The sequence below is a fragment of the Gymnoscopelus braueri genome (genome assembly GCF_963280865.1).
Source record: "Gymnoscopelus braueri genome assembly, chromosome: 3".
In the NCBI taxonomy this organism is placed as follows: Eukaryota; Metazoa; Chordata; class Actinopteri; order Myctophiformes; family Myctophidae; genus Gymnoscopelus; species Gymnoscopelus braueri.
The window spans coordinates 19,555,386-19,577,037 of record NC_137612.1 but is presented as its reverse complement, the minus strand read 5'-3'; the positions used below and the strand labels follow the sequence as shown (position 1 = coordinate 19,577,037).

The 21,652-nt window shown below is 40.9% G+C and overlaps 1 protein-coding gene across 1 annotated transcript in view; it reads right to left on the bottom strand.

Moving 5' to 3' along the window:
- The window catches only part of cntn6 (contactin 6), a gene marked incomplete at both ends in the record, with an annotated part of 61,999 nt that overhangs the window by 30,136 nt on the left and 10,211 nt on the right, over positions 1-21,652 (bottom strand). The window contains 7 exons of the mRNA XM_080423464.1: positions 2,797-2,947; positions 3,843-3,972; positions 4,852-4,994; positions 12,088-12,272; positions 15,759-15,861; positions 17,699-17,902; positions 20,979-21,074. Coding sequence (XP_080279590.1) covers positions 2,797-2,947; positions 3,843-3,972; positions 4,852-4,994; positions 12,088-12,272; positions 15,759-15,861; positions 17,699-17,902; positions 20,979-21,074 — 1,012 coding nt within the window. The remainder of the gene's footprint in view (positions 1-2,796; positions 2,948-3,842; positions 3,973-4,851; positions 4,995-12,087; positions 12,273-15,758; positions 15,862-17,698; positions 17,903-20,978; positions 21,075-21,652) is intronic.

Here is a 21,652-nt window from a genome sequence, read left to right as displayed (position 1 = left end):
TGTTTATACAATATATTCTCCCGATGGGTTAGTCCTATATTCCATGGTGAAACAGGTCTCAAAGTGACATTCTTAGCATATAAATGAACGTGAGCAAAGTGGATTTTGACAATGTATTAAATGACAAAACCTGGTTCATCGTTTTATTTTTTATTTTTTTGTCTTGTTTGATAAAGATACTAGTCATTCTTGCATGCACAATAACAGACAAGGTGATTCGGTCATAGCATACCTTCCAAATCTTCTATCTAATTAAAAAAGTAAAATCAACACACTTTAGTTTTTTTCCAACCAATGCTGAACCGGGTTCTGTAATTTTGTACACGCAGAATCCCCTTGGGGGGAGACTGGGGGAGACTATTTTGGATTATCAACAGAGCTTTTTATCTACAGAGAAACTATTGAGATATCTAATTTTGCCAATATTTGTACTTACATCATGGAAAGGTAACTACACAACCCAAACCTTTAGCCAAGTTTAATTTAGCTTTAACCCAACAGAGCTGTTTGTTTTCTTAAAGCTAAATAAATCAAGAGAGAAGTTTTCTTGCTGCTTGATTAACCACTTATGGCCCTATATACAGTACGTCACGACAAAAAGCGAAAATAGCAATTTTATTTTTTATTTCGACATTTTTGCAATGTTTGAAATGATTTTGCCTACAGTATAATAATGACATGCCTAAAATAGGGAAACCAGGTTGAAAGTGGTTAAAGATATTGCTCACCATCGTGCATACCATATACAACTTGCACAGTTGAACTAGTATTTTCTGTTGTGAACAACATCACGATGGACAGCAGGAGTTTGATGCTGATAACTAAAATGTATTGTCCAGGCATTCTCTTATGAATGCCTGGACAATGTAATAATAGTAATTAGAGTAATTCTAATAATAATAAATGTCTAAACTACAATGTTTTGTTTAACTGAAAAGGTTGCAGTATGACTTTAAGACCATTATTTGCACAAAAAAAATCAATTAGCAATATTTAGTTCATTTCCTTGCACGGGTGTGAATGCACAAACACAAAGACACTCACACAAACACACGCAAGCAAGCATGCGTGTGCGCACGGACGCACGCACGGACGCATGCATTCCGGCACCCCAATTCCCCAACATTACCCCACTGGGATGAGGGAACTACACAATGCCAGCATCAGGGACAATAGCTATTCTCTCAGCATGGTCCACCGGGGAGGGTGATTGATAGCGGGTGCTACCCCACTTGATCTTCTCTGCACATGGGAGTAAAATCACAGGTGCTGCGGCTCCCTAATTTCCAGTGACCTACTTCAAGCTCTTTAACCCATTAAGACCGGGAACGCACCTGCGTCATTTGAAGATTTCTTTGGCTATTCAAAAATAGCTGATATACAAGCTCATAGCGCGGCACCGAGTGCCGCGCTATGAGCTTGTAGATCTGCTATTTTTGAAAAATCGTGACAATGTGTGCAAATCTTTGAATATTGTATATATTTTTTAAAGCGAACATTTTTAACTCTGTTACAACTTCTGGGGGGTCCCTGGAACAAAATATTTTGAGATGGGGGGGGGGGGTCCACGGCCAAATACATATCATTTTTGAGAACCACTGATATTATAGCAAACACGCATTGTACATATTTTTCACGATAAAAAAAAAAATAGCAGATCTACAAGCTTATATCGCGGCACTCGGTGCCGCGATATGAGCTTGTATATCTGCTATTTTTTGAATAGCCAAATAAATCTTAAAATTACACAGACGAGTCCCCGGTCTTAAGGGGTTAAATGGAGGGAACCTGAGGAGTCTTGGAGCATCGTGTACAGGGACACTCAACAGGGCAGAACTGGCCTCGAGCTAGCAAGGTGCGTTCCCTTTCTAATTGCGGGCAAAAATGGAAGTTTCTGTTTATTGCCTTGTTTATCTTGAAAGTCTGAGGTTTACTGTTGATTTTCTCTGCAGACATTTTGCCGCTCTCAGCTTGCGAGCTTGCACCTGAGATATGGATGCCTGCAGTGACACAGCCAAGCATCGCCTATACTGTTTTTCTCTCCCCAGGCAGCTAGCTTGCCTGAACCCACACACAATGTTACCCACGAAACAGGGTGAAGCGTGGCTTCAATTACTCCCCCTCCTCTTTCGCTATACACACATGAAGTGACTTGTTTTTGTAGTGAACTTGAACTATTACTTCTTCTTGCATGGCCAGGCATGCCAACACGGCATAGGGAAACTCACAGACAAGCAGCGCACAGCTGCTGCCTGAGATTAGGCCTTAAATCCTAATGAGTGGTCTGTCATATATCGTAGCCTCACGATGTTGACTCAGGGGAACTGTCAGATCCATGCCTCACGGAAGAGCTGAAGTTTCTGCAGACAGAAATGTCTCCGCTGGATCTATCTGTTCTGCATCCAGCTCTTTGACTGGCCTGAAGAACTAGGGGAACTATACAAGATGAGATGCAGCGCTACAAGTTTCCTTCCTCATCGTATATCTTCCATATATAGAGTAAGACAGGTGGACCGTCTTGTAATTCGTGTGAATGTAGCGTTAATGTTATATCCAGCTGTGTGAATGTACTAAGATTAAATCTTCTGCGTCCATGTAACATTGTGCTTTTCTTAGAAATCCATCTAAACTTAGGCCAACAGGGGGCACTTTATACAACAATGACATCCAACATACCCTTGAGGGGATCCATAAATAACAATGAGCCCCAGAGATAAGCATAAATACAAAAGGAAGGCCCTTTAACCAAAGCCTATCAAAGGCACGAGCAGCGAGGCATACAATACTGTACCCTACCTCTTGCCGTCCTTCAGGAGTTCGCCTCCCCTCCGCCAGGAGACGGTGGCCCTGGGGGACGCGTGGGGACGGCATTCCATGACCACCTCGCCCCCCCGCTGGATCAGAGTGGACTTCTTTACGGGGCTTCTGCTGAAGTCCGGCTGGGAGGCTGAGAAACATACCCATAAGGCATAATTAAAGGGATAGTTCAACCCCAAAATGACTTTTTTTTTCTATCGATAAGTCACCCCCATGGAGACTCGAATTCATGGATTTTTTTCTTCTTTTTTTTCGCATCCCTAAGCCAATAATTTGATGACGGTGCAGCGGTTCCCGTAGGAGACACAAAGAGTCTCCTTTGTGTCTCCTACCGGAACCGCTGCCTACCGGTCCGCCGGTCATCAAATTATTGGCTTAGGAATGCGACAAAAACAAAACAAATATCCATGAATTCAAGTCTCCCTCCGGTGACTAATTGATAGAAAAAAAGTAATTTTTGGGGTGAACTATTCCTTTAATGCTTTGCTTTGTGGAGGGGCAGCGATTATGCATCAAGCCAAAATGCCAGACACATCACTGGCAATTAGGACAAAAATAAGAAGAAAATCATCAGCACACCACTGACCTGTCTATTACATGGAACGACCGTGTAAATTAAAACTGTGACCATGGCTCGATGAGGCTTCTAACCTATTTCGTGTTCATTGTAACAGTTCTGTCAAGTGTTTTCATTCCATTGGCAGCATGATCAGGGTTGCCAGATCTGCTTATTATAATTTGCCCGCTAGATTTTATTTGAAAATAGCCGATCTACAAGCTCACAACACGTCGCATCGCGACGCGTTGTGAGCTTGTAGATCTGCTATTTTCAAATAGCTGATGTATATGTTAAAGTGCTCACGTGGCCCATAGTCGCTTCATTTGGGCTGGTTTTCCTAGCCCTGGTTGCTTGTTTCTCTCACAGAATCTGGCAACACTGAGCATGACGGGTGTGTACAGGATGATGGCCTTGTCTGTTGTGGTTCATTTCTTTGTAAACCATGCAAAGCAAACAAACCGCTTACCCACAACCTTGAGCTCGGCGCTGGCATAGATGGATCCATGTTCATTCTCTGCGAGGCATTGATACATGCTGGAATCTGTCAGACCGATGCTGGATATGGCCAATCTCCCATCTTCCACGTGCACCCTTCCCTGCAAATATTACAATTTTGATTCATGTTTGATGACGCCTTCGAATTGCTTCAAGTATTTGCAAGGATTCAATGTCAATATAAATAATCTAACATTAACATTAACATTTTATTTTGTATATCAAACTATTTTATTTATTGTTTACCAGAGTATGTGCCAGTTTATTTTGATAATAAATAATAAATAAATCAGATGATGTTGGTTTGGTTAATTATCAAAACTGTCTTAACGTCTATGACCTGTACCAGTTCGGGATTTTCTTGATTTCACAATGTTTCCAATACAATAGGCTATCTGCAGTAAGTACGTAGCATTATAGGCCTTAATTTTACGCTATAATGGCAATCACATTGAAGAAGGCCATGGGCCGAAACGTTTGTTTATTGCTGCTGCTGGGTCATCATTAACCACACAAAAATAGCAGATCTACAGGCCAAATATCAAATATCAAAAATATCGCTTTTTTTGGTACACCAAATATCCTCTCTCTACAAAACACGTTGTGACCTTGTAGAGAGAGGATATTTGGTGTACAAAAAAAAGCGATCTAATTCCGCTCTAACTCAGGTCCGTTTTTACTAAGAATAGAGGGTGTTTAACTGGTTAATAAATAAGAGATCCTAAAAGGACTTTAAACTGAGTGCTGGTGATCTTTATAAGCTAACTTGAGGCCTTGATATTACACATCAGAGGCCTTAATATCACAATCAGATAAAACAGGCATACAAGCTTAAGCAACGGCCAAGCAGGTCACATTTCATGTCGTGTTTTTGATTCGAGATGAAAATGTCTTCAGACAGGTACAGTACAGTGGCTATTTATTACAGGAAACTCTAGACTTGACAGGATATTGTCTCAATGTCAGTTAAGTTGACTTGCCTCTGTTGCGAGTGGCTGGCCATTCTTTAGCCATCTGTATGTCGGCTTAGGCTTACCACGGGCTCTACATTCCCAATGCAGATTAGCCTCAATAGTCATATGTGCATCTTTCAGTGTCTGGACCCATTGCAGATGTTCAACATCTGTAGGATGGAACAGATAAAACATTATTCAGGTAATATGTATAGATTACCACCGGGGCATTCGTTCAGTAGATAAAGATATTGATCTGTGAAATGTATTCGATAAATAAAACAATGGGCAAACACATAGCAGTTAGATGCGTGAGCCGTTTTACAAGAGAACTAAGTACTACCCCAAATGCAACCCCGATTTCAGATGTATTATTATAAACTTAACCCATCAAGGACCCCCACAATGATATGTATTTGGCCGCGGACCCCCATCTCAAAATATGTTGTTCCAGGGACCCCCAGAAGCAAAGATTTGAGTTACAAATTTTCGCTTTAAAAAATATATATTCAAAGATTTTGCACACATTTTTGAGATTTAAAAAAAATAGCAGATCTACAAGCTCATAGCGCGGCACTCGGTGCCGCGCTATGAGCTTGTAGATCTGCTATTTTTGAATAGCCAAAGTGTAAAATAATGGTTTCGAACTCAAATCAAAAAGTGACACAGATGCGTTCCAGGTCTTAATGGGTTAAGACAATAAATTGTGTTGAAAATTCATGATTTCTTCAAAAGGCTCTGTAAATCGCCGCAATTTTTGTACCCTCAACATATAAAATAAAGGTTGTGTCCGTGATGGACACAACTAGAGCCAGGCAGTCTAATTCAGTACACTCCCTATGCAAGTTGCGTAGTTAATTACGCCCTCCCCCTCAAGTCAAAGCAGGTGTCAATGTTTACTTTCATGAGAGGGTGAAGTGGAACTATCATCTGGTAATGGAAATAAAAGAAAAGAAAAACACCATGAGAGTGCACTGTATTTGTAGGAACAGCAATCACGTAAACTTGTGTTTGCTCCTCTCCAAGTTTGATGTCAGCAAATAACAGTAATATTATGTTGATGTGCCAGCTTGCAGTGCATCTCTTTCTAGTCTGATCTGGTCTTACTTAACTGAGCTGGGCACAGTGGGCAGTGTGTCTGTTGGTCTATCTGTGACTCGCTTGCTTGCCAGCCACTTCCAGGGACGTGTCCATATGTGCTGGCATGATATGAAACTAACAAGCAACCTCTGTGGGGACGGGGGACCAGTCCGGACAATAATGGGAAGGATGGCACTACTCACAGGCGCACATCATTTTGAAAGGAGGCAATGATTATCTATGTCTCTCAGTCAAGGTTTGGTTGGAGATGGAAAGCAATGGATTTAAAATGACTATTGATTTAAATTTCGAATTTAAAATGATGATTCGCCGGGCATTATGGATGCACATCTCTCAGTGAAAATAATAACATTCAAGTGTAGAATAAATAGTGTTTTATATTTGAAAATGTAGTTGATATAAAATGAAGTCTGGGGCGTTTTAATGGGCCTGATGCAGCTGATAAAATAATAACCTAATCTATAATGTATTGGTGCTTTGCTTAACTCTTTAAGACCGGGAACGCATCTGTGTGTCATTTTTAGATTTCGTTGGGCTATTCAAAAAATGCAGATATACAAGCTCATAGAGCGGCACCGAGTGCCACGCTATGAGCTTGTAGATCTTTTTTGAAAAATTATGAAAAGTTGTGCAAATATATATATTTTTTTTTTTTGGCAGACATTTGCAACTCAAATCTTTGCTTCTGGGGGTTCCTGGAACTAAATATTTTACAAATGTTCGCTTAAAAAAAATATATAATCCAAGATTTTGCCACAAATGTTCACGATTTTTCAAAAATAGCAGATATACAAGCTCATGGCGCGGCACTCGGTGCCGCGCTATGAGCTTGTATATCTGCTATTTTTGAATAGCCAAAGAAATCTAAAAATGACACACAGATGCGTTCCCGGTCTTAACAGGTTAGGTTTGTCAGTAGAGGAGTGCTGGGTCATCAGCCGGTACAAGCACAGACTCAGACTCAGCCAGGTGTGACTGTGTGGCAAATGGTTTACATGGCTCACAGGTCAGCTAGGACGGCCGCTTAGCACAATTTAGCTTAGGGCTCCAGGGAGGTCAGGACCGGATGTATGTTTGTGTTTGTGTGTGTGCAGTCAGTGGTGGAAAAAGTAATTTTTTTTTATTTAAGTAAAAGTATTAATACTGCAATGTAGAAATACTCTGTTACAAGTAAAAAAGTAAAAAAAAGTGTTGGTATCCAAATATACTTTAAGTACAAAAGTATAAGTACTCATTATGCAGAATGTCCCATTTCATAAGTTTTCAAATGAATAAAAATCTTTTGAAAATAGCAGATCTACAAAGATCGGCTATTTTCAAATGGCCGAAATGTATATAGGGCTGAAGTGGTTAATGTATGTTTTGTAGTAATAATAAAAATCTATAAGTAACTAGTAGCTAAACGTTTTCAAATAATTGTAGTGGAGAAAAGTACAATATTTGCCTCTGAGATTGTAGTGGAGTAGAAGACAAAGTATTGAAAATTGGAAATACTCCAGTAAAGTAAAAGTACCTCAAAATTGCATTTAAGTACAGTAGCCTACTTAAGTAAATGTACTTTACATCACTGTGTGTGTGTGTGTGTGTGTGTGTGTGTGTGTGTGTGTGTGTGTGTGTGTGTGTGTGTGTGTGTGTGTGTGTGTGTGTGTGTGCGCGTGTTGACATGAAAGGGGAAAAGCTGGGTGGGGATGTAAATACAAGCATTTGTTGATAACCCCATTGGATTGAATTATATGCAGTATTAAAGCCTGCAGTAATTCCACTTTTTTATTGAATGTGCTTATTCTTAGATGTATTTCCATCAATAAATTCCATCCATAGCTCAGAACCAGTTTTATTGGACGTGTATCATGAAGTCAATTTCACTGTTAATAAATATGCTTAATACAATTATTTGCAAAGATATCTTAACCACTTGAACCCAAGTGCCCGCTCTTCTGGAGAAGATTTTCCAGAAATAGGCAATCTACAAGCTCACAACACGCCACGTTGTAACGCGGTGTGAGCTTATAGATCGGCTATTTCTGGCTATGAGATTTGTGTAGAAGGAAACCAAGTACAGAGCCAACTCTGGTCTGTTTTGCTAAGTAAGGGTTTCAGTGGTTAAATAATAGCTTTTACCCAGAAATAAAATAGCCCCAGGTTTTTTTTATGAATTATGCAGGAAATTAATTCTCTGAAACTCAATTTCCCAGACCCCCCACCTATCCCCACGCCACGCCACCCTGCCAAAGCATCCTGGCACCCCCTTTGCCACCCAATGGAAAACTTGCTAGAACTACCACTGTAGCTGAGGAGACACTGGAGTTTAACCTGGTGCAAAGGAACCAAAACACAGCAGACAACACAGTGACATTCGATGGTTTACAGCAGGGGTTTTCAACCGGTGGTCCGCGGTCCCTGGCCATGCATCACTTTTTTTTAATTACTTTTAATAAGTTACAGGAGTTCTTACTGTATGGTGTGTGACTGTGTGTGATATGAAATGTGAGCTTACCCTAATCACAGTAATCCTTAATCATATTCAAGGGCTTTTGCAGAGAAATGAGACAGACTCCCGTCACTTTCAAATTAGAGCACTGCAGAGGGCAGGTGTGAGTGTCTGTGTCCAGCTGACTCGTTGACGCTCGTTAATGTTATAGGCATCAAAGCAATTATGCTTCCGCACTGTCAAATAGGCCAACATCTAATCTAAGATTAGTGGGACTCACCAGTGAGTCATAGGACTCACTTCATTGAAAAGAAAAAAAATCACTGTATTTTATTAGATATTATATTGGTATTATAGCTATTTTATTTGATTAGATATGTGATGTTGTTTCCTGACAATTAGTTGACTTTTGGTGAAAAAACGCATATATAACCGCATATATCGGTATCGGTTGATATCGGTATCGGAAATTAGGAGTTGGACAATATCGGAATGTGGGGTGGGTCTATGATGGACCCACCACGCACAATAGTGGTGGTCCCTGGGTCAAAATCAGTTGAAAACCCCTGGTTTACAGAATGGCTGCATAACCCTGAGGCTATATGTCATCAACAACTGTCGTGTTTTCACTCAACTCCCTCCCCAGACTGTAGGGAAATCACAGTGGTTTTGTTTGCCAGGGCAGTTCCTCACTGGCAGTAATATTAATATATTAATTAAAGTGAATTTTCTCTTTGCTGTTTTGTTAATAAATAATCTATGGTTATGTACAGCAGTAAACATATTATCGAATGGCATTTGTTGTTACCCTCGGTATCCAACCTCAGTCAATGGCACCCAGGTAATCTATAAATATCTTTATTGAAGAAACAAAAAGGAAATCCCAGCACTCCACAAATCATCAGGAGGAGAGAGACGTAAAACTAAGAAACCTTTATTGCAGCATAGGTAAAAACGCTATAGGCACTTTTTGAGACATGTAAAACAAAGAAACCTTTATTGCAGCATACTGTATGCTGCAATAGAAATCCCATTAATTTCTCCATAGACGTTTCAGAAAATCCTTATATTAAGAGTGTTAAGCCTGGAGTCAAGCCAGCCAGGCTCCTGGCGAATAATGACCATAAAACATTTTATTCTGTTCATAAAAATAATTGGAAAACACAAAAACGGCAAAGGTGGAAGACCGTATATTTTAAGAATGAAGTAAATACTTCTCCCATGAGCTTATCATTGCTTATACCTTTCCAATGATGGAGCCCCGAATTGATGTCCCAGGAATTAACCCCCAGGACTTTGTGACAATTGCCAATCCAATCAATGTAAAATTTGTCACGGTGTCCCAGTCACTTGAACCTCTGTTCTCTCCGCAATGACGACTCACGTGAGATGTTGTTGTTCCAGGCGTTAGCCAGGACCATCCATCGTCGTACACGCATCTATTGTTTACATCTGGGTGCTCGTCGTCGATTCTACAGCTCTAAACAGCGCAGCGTAAACGGTGCGATCGCTGGCACTAGATGTACCCTGTTTTAATAAACCTCTGGCACCTATTGAGTTAACAGCTCAACTCTCAAATATGTGAACATTTTGCTGGGAACTGGATTCTTTATGACATCACGGCAAACCTAGACCCCATGCAGTTTGTCAGCCAATGGACTTTGTGTATAGGGCCAGTGATGTTTCAGGCTCAGTCTCTGAGCCTCAGGTCTGATTCCATGGATTTGCAGCTTCATGACTGATCGGCAGCAAAAAGTGAGCTACCAGGGACATCTGTCTGATTGGGAATATCCCACATGTGGAGTTGCACAGGGGACTTTATTAGGGCCTAGTCTTCCTAGCACTGATTAACAGCGCCCTCCAGGATGGACCACACCACTGGAAATATGTGGATGATATGACTATGGCCCAGTCGTGGAGGCCCACGGTACCTCGCACCCTCCAACAGACCCTGAATGGTCTTGACATCTGGGCAAACGAGCACAAAATGACACTGCAAAAGTTGTACATGTCACTGGCATGAGACAAAAACCGGCCTTGCCAACCCTTTCCATTGACCAAAACATACTAGAAGTCTGTGACACAGTAGAGGTTCTGGGGGGTCACCATTCACGCTGACTTGAAATGGGACAGCCAGGTGGACCATATGTTGACCTCAGCCAATAGAAAGCTTTTTGTCCTATGTCGCCTGTAGGCAATTGGGGTCCAAACACCCTGAATTGGTTTCGATCTACACAGGCTATGTGCAGCCGGTGCTGGAGTATGCAGTCCCAGTCTGGCACGGTTCCTTGACTGTCGGCCAGACTAAAAGACTGGAAAGAGTTCAGAAACGGGCTTGCAAAATCATACTTGGCCGGAGGTACTCGCGATACACAGAGGCTCTGCGCAACCTCACATTGTGCAGCCTATAGCAGAGAGGCACACTCAACTGTGTCTTGACTTTGCCAGGAAGCTGTTTAAGTCCAACTTCAGAAACTGGCTACCCCGCCTCAGGAAGGAGATCTCTGGTCGCAAAACAAGGAATGGCGACGACCTGGACAGTCTAGCATGCCGAACTGAGAGATACAAGAAATCACCGATCCCATACATGTGCAGACTCCTAAATGATAATGGATTTTAGATGTGTGTTTTAGGTTATTCGATTTTTAGACAGGCAATTGCATTTTTTAGATTTGAAGTTTTATATTGTAATCAGACAAATAATTCAGTGTTTTTAATGGCACCTGTCTTTTTAAACATCTGTGAACATGCTGAAAGCTGAATAAACATAAATATAAACATAAAAAAAAAAAGATTGCAGCCAAAACAATCGTTTAGCTTGCTTCTTTTTAACTTTAATCGTTAATGGTGAATATCGTAGTTGGACTGGTAGTGATTTTAAGCGGCGATTTGTCTCCGGGCTATGGGATCAAGAAAGTAGAAACTCAAGTGACATTCGGAGGGGGGGGGGGGGGGGGGGTAACATTTCCATACGCTGGCTCCACTTTAACTCCTGATGATTTTTCAAGCACTCTGATCGAGTGATAATTATGATCTCATAAATGATGACCACAACATGTAAGAATCCATAATGGCCTACCATAGTCCAAGTATGAATGAATTTCTAACAGGTTTGTATAAGTTATTGGAGAACCAAGACTAAATGTATTGAAGGTTCCGGATTTGTTTTGCTGAACTTTAACTCTGCTATCTTTAAGCCAAAAACATGACGAAAACAGTCACAGTTCTTTCCCTTGACTAATGTCCAGTAGTTATTGGTAAACATTTCTAATATTTATGATTGTGGAATTTCTAAAATAGATTACTTTTCTGCTTGTTTTTCTCCAGAGTTTAGAAGTAGTAGTCACTTTACCAACATAGACATTTAACTTTCACAGAAGTTACACACGACTGTATCAGATGCAGGAAATCAAACATCATTAATCCGATTTACACTATAGGCAAAACATTATTTTAACAATTGATTATGTAGTCAATTGTATAGAGCATGGAACTAACCAGTACATACGTTTTGCTGATTCATGCTTGTAATACCAATAAAATAAATGTATGTACTTAATGTAGCGTGTCCACCAAATACTACTACTATGCTACTACTACAGTAACTTTTTATTTCAATTGTATTACATTGAATTCTATTCTATACACAGGCACATGAAATGGATTACCAGCCATCAACTCAGGAATGGAATAAAATAAATAAATAAATAAAGGTTCTTAAAGATTCTTACTCTGGAACATGAGTTGTCCTCTGGCAACATTTTTTCCCCTGGAGTTCTCGGCTACACATTCATACAGCCCTGCATCCTCCGGGCGGAAATATGGTATTTCCAGAACTCCGTTGGAGTGGTTGATTTTGATCTTGCCAGGGAGTGGATTTCCATCAGCTCTCCTCCACGAGATGGAAGGCACCGGGCTGCGGAGGTCAGGGAAGAAACATCATGTCAGCCACATGCTTATTAACAACTTAAACCTAAACCCTCTAAGCCCTAGGGCTGGTAAATTAATATTCGAATTTCGAATATTCCTCGAATATGGGGAAAATATGTATATTCGAATATGTATTTTTTTAATTAATTTTTTTATGTTTATTTGGCAGGGACAATACAAAAATCAATGTATTATTGGATCCGAGCACTTGATACATTGTTTTTTGTATTGACCCTGTCAAAAAAACATTAAAACATTTTTTAAATATATTCTTTCATAATAATAATAATAATATTTGAATATATTCGAATACCTGCCAAATCTAAGACCAATATTCGAATATCATTTCTGAAGAAAGTTTCCAGCCCTACTAAGCCCACTAATATCTTCGCTGAAAACATCTGATCTACAAGCTCACAGCACTGTGTTGTGAGCTTGCAGATCGGAAATTATCACCAAATGCCAAATCATTTTCATCATCAATCAATTTTTTCTACAAGCACCCATTATATTCCCCCCAGAATAGGGACAGTATAGTTAAAGTTGTTTTAAATGGTTGGACAACGATATTTGATCCAGTATATGTATAGCATACATGGGCAACTGGTAGCCCAGGGGCCACATGCGGCCCCCCATTCACTTAATGCGGCCCGCAGGTTAATATCGGAATACTGATATATTATTGATTTCAGCTGTTACAATTGCAAACACGACCCGCTTTAATTACTACTACTACAGTATATTGTAGTAGCTTAATGATAGTATTAAATTCTATTGTCTTTTTTATGTCCAATGTATTTGTATTTAAGTTCATAAAGTTAACATAAGTATAACTGAATGCATTTGAAATTAAATAAAAATTTTACTTTTCAGGATTCCAATTACAAAATTGCAAAAAATAAATCAATCAACGTGTCGGAGGACGACGCGTTTTGAGCTTGTAGATCTGCTATTTTTGTGTGACATAGAATGGCCCGACAGTATACAGTATTACCATTCATATTTTTGATCAACTCACACTCTTGGTGTGATAAAAGTTTCACCACCTGACACTAATCATTAGCAATCAACAAGGCAATGCAATTAACTTGACAGTTACTAACAAATACTTAAATAGTAAGGGTGGAAGACACTTTTTTATTCTGAAAATAATTGATTACTACAAACTGAAAGACATTTAGACGGTCTACATAACATAGAATTCCCAAGTTTCAGCTCTGTCTGCTGCTCAACTAGTTCTTGTGCAGATAAGCGGTTTTGCGCTTCAACATTTTAGCACTAGTCAAATTACTTTTCTGACAAAATGAGGGGCGGGACTATCTTGCAGACAGACTGAGCATGTGCAGCATAGCCTATAGTCCTCATCGTCAGTGAAATCCAAAAATCATGACATTTGCACATAGGAGGTTTTGCGTTTTGGCCATTGCTATGACTAAAACTAAATCAAAATTCGCTTATGTGACATCATCACATAATGTCGTCACCCGGTCCATTCAAATACACAACTTTTATACCAACAAATCTAGCTGCCTGAAGCATTAGTAATGATTGGTCACACTGCTGTGTAGCGCGGGGGATTAGATTTGCCATAGTAGGAGATCAACAGTCATTGGCTTCCTTAATTGGCAAACCGAACTTAGTGGATTGGCCAAACTCTGCGTGACATTTGTGCCACTGAACCAATATAAGCGATAACGCGCACATTAGGACTCCAACATTGAGAGGTTAGCTGCTGCCGTGTGGAGATAACAGTTAGGACTCTATTGTGTCTCAGAGAAGGGTTTGACAAGTTCAACGTGATTTACAGTGTGAGAGATGTTCTCCTGGACGGTACATCTGATTGGAGAATCAAAAATACATGGTTATGCTGCTGTTGCAGTGGAGCACATGGTGTACGCCTTAGGTGGAGGGCTCAAAGATGGAGGAGCTCAGATTGATGTCCACGTATTCAACACAGTGTCTTTATGCTGGAGGAAGTTGACCCCGGTGACAACGGGAAGAAAATTCCACATTGCGGGTCCCTCCAGGCGTGAGGGCCACAGCGCTGTGCTGATAGAAGATATCATCTACATCTGGGGAGGGTATAACTACCGTCAGCGCAACAACGTGCTTTATGCATTTGATGTCGACACCCGCAGGTGGCTCAAACCCAGCGCCACCATGAGGGGTAGAGGTTATAACTACCGTAAGCGCTACAACGTGCTTTATGCATTTGATGTCGACACCCGCAGGTGGCTCAAACCCAGGGTTTCTGGGACTGTTCCAGTGGGGAGGGATAACCACTCAGCCTGTGTCTTAGGGAAGATCATGTATATTTATGGAGGATACCACTGTCTGACTGGATACACTGGATACACGTCTACAAGTGACGTCTACAAGTTGGACACCACCACAATGGTCTGGTCTTTAATTAACACCAGAGGGACACCACCACCTGTTACATGCAGTCACTCTGCCACCATCATCGGGACAAAGATGCTTGTATTTGGGGCCTACAACATCAACATCGGAGTGTTTGACACAGAGACCAACTGCTGGCTGAACACATCTTCTGAACAGCTTCTTCCAGAAAGACGCTTGGGTCATTCAGCCTTTGTCTACAATGGAGAGCCGTACATATTTGGTGGCTCAAACTCCATCTACAACTTCAATGATCTGTGGAAAATCAATCCAGAGACCTTCTCCCTGAAGAAGGTTGAGACCAAGGGGAAAGGACCAAGGTATATGCGCAGTTGCATGGTGGGAGATCGTATCATCTTCTATGGAAAAGACAACCTGTGCATCCTCGACTTAAGTCCTAGTCTGAAGACATTATGCAAGGTAGCAGTTATTCAGTACGGTTTGGAGCAGTCTGAACTCCCACACAACGTCAGGTGGGAACTGGCAGCCATGACTACCAACAGCAACAGAACATTGGGCCTCATGCAGAAACCGTTCTTAAGAGGAAATTTCTTCTTAAACCCACTTAAGAAGTTTTTAAGAAGATTTTAGTATACTCCAATGTTTTCTTAGCTGTGATCTGTTCTTAGGTAAGAACAGAATCTACGCACACTTTCTTAAGAGGACATTTTTTCTTAGACCCACTTAAGAAGTTTTTAAGAAGATTTTGGTATACTCCAATGTTTTCTTGGCTGTGATCAGTTCTCAGGTAAGAACAGAATCTACACACACTGAAGAGGACTCTTAGGGTGGCCTTTGAGTTCTTAAGTGTGACATGTTTGTGCAAAAATAATTAATTATCAAAGTTTCTTCAATTCTACACTTGTATAATATAGGATTTAAATCACAAGAATGTTTTTGTATGTAATGTGGCCCTCTGGAGTGAGTGTGGAAATATAGTGGCCCTCTCCATCATCAAAGTTGCATCACCACTGATGTATGGTGTAAGAGAAGATGTCTGGTCAGTTTACTAATTTGACACTTCAACGTGAGAGGGGCTGAACAGCTTATCCGCGCTGATTGTGACACTTACTTTCCTAAGGCAAAGCACTCCAGTCTCACCGACGATCCTTTAGAGACATTAAGGGTTTCAGGAAACTGCACTTCAATCTTTGGCTCATATTCGCCCATCACCGCTACATGAGGAATAGATGAAAACCACATCACTCACAGCACGACACACGTACATTACATTTCCTGTACATTTCATATTAGAAGTTAACCCATTAAGACCGGGAACGCGTCCGTGTCATTTTCAGATTTCTTTGGGCTTTTCAAAAATAGCAGACATACAAGCTCGTACGAGTGCCGCACTACGAGCTTGTAGATCTGCTATTTTTGAAAAATCGTGTCATTTTTTGCAAATCTTTTGAATATATATACCGTAAATTTCGGACTATAAGCCGCGACTTTTTTCCAATTTTTCGACCCTGCGGCTTATATAACGGCGCGGCTTATCTATGGATTTTTACAGCTAACGACCACTAGGGGACCTTCTAAATCTATGGATTTTACACCCGCGGCTTATAGTCCAGTGCGGCTTATATATGTTCCAAACATTCAATTTAGCTGCTGCGGCTTATAGTCAGGTGCGGCTTATAGTGCGAAAATTACGGTATTTATTTTTTAAACATTTTTAACTCAAATCTTTGCTTCTGGGGGATTCTACAAATGTCTTCTAAATCCTAACAGTTATTTTGTCAAGGACCACCCACTGGCCGCGGACCCCCATCTCAAAATATGTTGTTCCAGGGACCCCTCCAGAAGCAAAGATTTGAGTTAAAAATGTTCGCATAAAAAAAAAAAAAAAGAAGTATATATATTCAAAGATTTGCACACATTTTCACGATTTCTTTAAAAAAATAGCAGATCTACAAGCTCATAGCGCGGCACTCGGTGCCACGCTATGAGCTTGTATATCTGCTATTTTTGAATAGCCCAAATAAATCTAAAAATGACACAGATGCGTTCCCGGTCTTAGTGGGTTAAACGCTGTGGTGCGACATAGAGCTGTACAGAGCCTGAACACTGTATCTCGATGCCGTTTACAACAGCATTTGGCTTATAGTGCGTGGATGGGTTTGGATTACACATGTGCCTTGGCTCAAGTCTTAAGTGGTACATGTACTGTAACTAGTCCTGATGGGGTTTAGTATGTGAGGCAAGCCTAGTGCTGTTTGTTTGTGCGATAGAGGGTGCGTTTCGTGCATCAGTGTTTGTCGAAAGAATTGCAATTCTGTCTATATGTATGTGTGCTTTCACGCAGACAGTGTTTTTTTTTCCGTTCATGCACAAATAACTCTGTATAGTGCAGAGATTGTTAACACTGAAAAAGTCATCATTGTGAGAGCAGAGGCAAAAACAAACAGTGTTACGCTCAAGACTTTATCTCTTTAACTTGCCCTCTTTGCTGCCGTACAAGTCAGTTCAGTGCACAAGACAAGATAAGCAGGAGGTGGCAGGCTAGACAGGCCCCGGCAGGGGGCCAAAAGCAGCAGTGGTGGACAGTAACAACTACATTTACTTGAGTACTATACATACTTAAGTACATTTTGGGGCTTAAAATAATAATAATAATAATAATTTGCAAGCTCATGACTTCCACTCCGCTTAGTCCGCTACAATTTAAATACAAATATTGTACTTATAACGCCACAACATTTCTAGGAATTCGAAGGGACTCTTGGGACCCAAACTTAGAAAAATATATTATGAATTAACCACCTAAGCCCTATTTCAAATATAGTGAAAATAGCCGATTAACAAGCCAATACGTTGCAAGCTACTGTAGTAAATGTGCTATTTTCACTATTTTTTAAAAATGTTAGGTTTTCTTCTTCTTATTATATTTTGGGTGAAATGTTCTAAATTTCAATACAGCAATACATGATATTTAAGATAACATTCACTTGATAATTTGTACTTTTGAATTGTTGTGTATTTTTGTCCGCCACTGCGAAGGAGAATGCTCACCGTCTCTCCGTAGGACCACAGGGGTTGGAGAGCTGAACACGCTGGCATTGGTCATCATGTTTCTCACCACACATGTGTAGTTCCCCACATCTGAAGCCTCCACTTTAGCAATATACAAGTTGCCCGTCCTCTGGGACACAAAGCGCCGGGTGTCCTGTAGCAGGAAACTGCGTTGTCCATTGAAAATCCATGAATATTTGATCTCTATTTGAAAAAAACAAAACAACAGAAGAGCAGAGACTGACCACAAAGAATTATGAGTAAAAATCATACTCTCTCCAGTGACGTTCCCAAATATGCCTGCATGTGGAGACGAGGACTAGATATTAAAATCTATCTATCTATCTATCTATCTATCTATCTATCTATCTATCTATCTATCTATCCATCTATCTAGATCAGGCATAAAACTTTGCACGCACACCCCCGGGAGGCCAGAGCAAAAACATTGCCCCAAATTTTTCACATCCGCCTGTTATAGCGCCACCAGGAGTCCAATTTTTTCAAATTTTTTTTATCTACATTACCCCTACAGATTTTGTCCAAATATCACTGAAATTGGTACACCATATCTCTGTGGTCATGTGATCAAGATGCATCTGTCAGATTTCTCATATTCCTTTCCAATTGGCTATAATTGCCTTCCAAACTTTGCAGGAGTGGCTAGTTTTGCACAAAATGCCACAAATCATGAACGCAGCTCCCGATTGCTGTGCAACTTTGCACGCACACGCACAGTAGGCCAAGGAAGAACCTCCACCCCTCATGGTGGCGCTACAACAGCCCACTCCCAGTGTTGGACAATAACCCTTGAAACAATAGCTGGTACAATCAAAATATTTTCCTCCCTCTCCATATACTGTAGGCCCCGGCCAGATTACATTTTCCGCCTTTTTGCGTTTTCTTCGAAACCCACTTCTTGCTACTACTCCAGATTTTGTCCAAAACACACATAAATCGGTGAACATTATCTCTGGGGTCATGTGATCAAGATGTATGAGTTAGATTTTTTTAGATCCCATTCCAAGTAGCTACGACCCGGCCTGGCGGAGACCTGTGCTCCTCGGAGCACACTTTTATAGTTGTATTCTATTTTGACGACAGCCTGACAACCAGATGACACACACACACACACACACACACACACACACACACACACACACACACACACACACACACACACACACACACACTTAAGGAGCAGATGAGCAGATGACATACTGCAGTCAGCCCTTTTGACTGGGCAGACAGATACTTAACAATCCTACTTGCTTCCTTGAGGGAAAACAGGGAATTAAAATCGTTACAGAGCAAGTCAGGGGCAGAAAATGACAGACCTTTCATGATTAGGGAGTATCACAGGCTGGTTCTGCTTAAAAGCTGCAGTCTCAAAGCAGCAGAGGACTTGCAGGCACATAATCGTACATCCTCTGACAGAGTTTAACTCTATATGTGGCTCATTTTTGGACCACTTATACGTATTGATCGCTCACAGAAGATTCATATGAATCCCCTTTTTGATGCACGGTATTGCGACATGTAACATCAAAGATATCTGACATGGTTTAAACCTCATGGCAACAAACATTAAACTGCTCTTATTAAATATAAAATGTTCCACCCCGTGAAAATCACATGAAATACGTGAGAACTGTCAACAAATGTCAATTTAAGAATAATACAAGACATTCTCATAATGGCATGGCTTTCAGTGCAACGTCAGTGCTTGGAGGCCAGTCTGAAACCGTGTGGAACTCCATTTGGGCAAAATTAACAGCTTGCATCTTCGGGGCAACACCCAGTACAAAAAAAAAACATTTGGATTGTAAAAAATAAATAGACGGAGGCTTTTTCTGGGGTGCATCGGAGGGGCAAACTGCAAAGTGTGCCATCAGAAATCCCTCGTGGCCATATACGATTCGTTCGAAAGTAACAGAGAAGCCGAGAAAGGCTTGGTATGCCGGCGTGAAATTGTGCCGGTGGCCACACAGCTACGTCTAGAGGAGTGTGCAGGGCCACTTTGAGAGTCTGCTAATCAGCGGCATACAGACACACCACAGCCGACTCACAGCTGCGCCGAGGGATAAATGCTGTCTCGGCCACCAGCAGCCTTTATTACCCACTGATAACCTGCCCAACACTGAGAGGAATGACAGTTGGGTAGTAGAGCACTCAAGGCTTTATGGATGACAGCGTGGTCACAGATCATGTGGATTGGAGGGAGAAAAAAAAGTGGGCTCAAGGTTAACCCATTGAGACCTGGGAACGTGCATCTGTGTGTCATTTTTTTGATTTCTTTAGGCTATTCATAAATAGCAGATATATGAGCTTGTAGATCTGCTATTTTAGAAAAATCGTGAAAATGTGTGAAAATCTTTGAATATATATATTTTTTGATGCGAACATTTTTTACTCAAATCTTTGCTTCTGGGGGATTCAACAAATGTCTTCTAAACGTTGAAAAAAAACGTACGTTGCTATAATATCAGTGGTTCCAAACTTTTTCATGTCTAGGACCACCCACAATGATATGTATTCGGCCGCGGACCCCCATCTCAAAATATGTTGTTCCAGGGACCAGTGGCGTCGTTACGCGGGGGCTTCGGTGGCTATAGCCACCAATGTTTTATCCAAAGCCACCAATAAAAAAAATGTAACGCGCGCGTGCATGTGTCCGTTGCCTGGTGGGCTAAGCCCCCAACCTAGTAGAGACCTAGCGACGCCTCTGCCAGGGACCCCCCAAAAGTTGTAACAGAGTAAAAAATGTTTGCTTTAAAAACAATACATATTCAAAGATTTGCACACATTTTCAAAAATAGCAGATCTACAAGCTCGTAGCGCGGCACTCGGTGCCGCGCTACGAGCTTGTAGATCGGCTATTTTTGAATAGCCAAATAAATCTACAAATTACACACAGACGCGTTCCCGGTCTTAATGGGTTAAGGAGTGTGAAGCAACAAACTATAGCTAGGAAAAGTACGATCTGGGTTTTGGATAGGTTTCAGGTGCGCGAACAGTGGCCGATCTGACAGAAACAATCATAAAAGTTCTTTGTCTCACAGATAAGGGGAAAGAAAAAATGGAAGACATTGTTAGGAGTCTGGGAAAGGGTGGCTGTGAGGTAAATAAAAACAAAATGAGGGTACACACAAGTGCTTTAGGGAGATAGAATTGAACGTGGCACGGCGAGGCACAATAAAGTTTACTCAGGCGAGAAGGAATCTGGATCAGCGGAGGACAGTAAGTGTTGAGAGTTGCGGGACAAAGTGGCATACTGTACCTCCATTATGTGGTGGAGGTCCACACAGCAAAACCACGGCTTGACCTTCTCTCACTGACACCGTGTTCCGTGGCTTCCTGCTGAAGTTCTGCAGAACTGTATGTGCGGATATGAAAGGACAAGCAGGGCTTTCTGTTAACTTTCAAGCTAACCCACTTTTACTTGGAAGATAATACTCCAGGTGAGGGCATTGGTTTCTGCGGAAACTTTCCGCCCATTTGTTCACATTAAGGGGAAGTCAAGCCCTTGAGTCCCTTATTAATATCACAAAGTAAATGAGAGATCTGGGACCGTGGTGACCAAGAAATGACCCTCTCGGAGAGATTACCTTCATTTTTCATTAGACGCTAAGCCGCTGTTTATTGTCAGGGAAAATAAACAGTGAGGGATACAACCCGGAATACTTGGAAATACCAGCCAAATCCCAAGAGAAGTAAGGATAAATATCAGAGGTGATAAAATCACAACATGATTAAAAGCCCTCTCAAAATGAAGACAGAGATAAATCATTCATCAGTTGGTGAATTATAATTGTGCTATGAATATGTTATATATACATATATTATGTATATTATATATACATATATACATATAATTACGCATACACATATACATATTACATACATACTGTACATACATATTACATACATATATACATATTATTCATCACAATA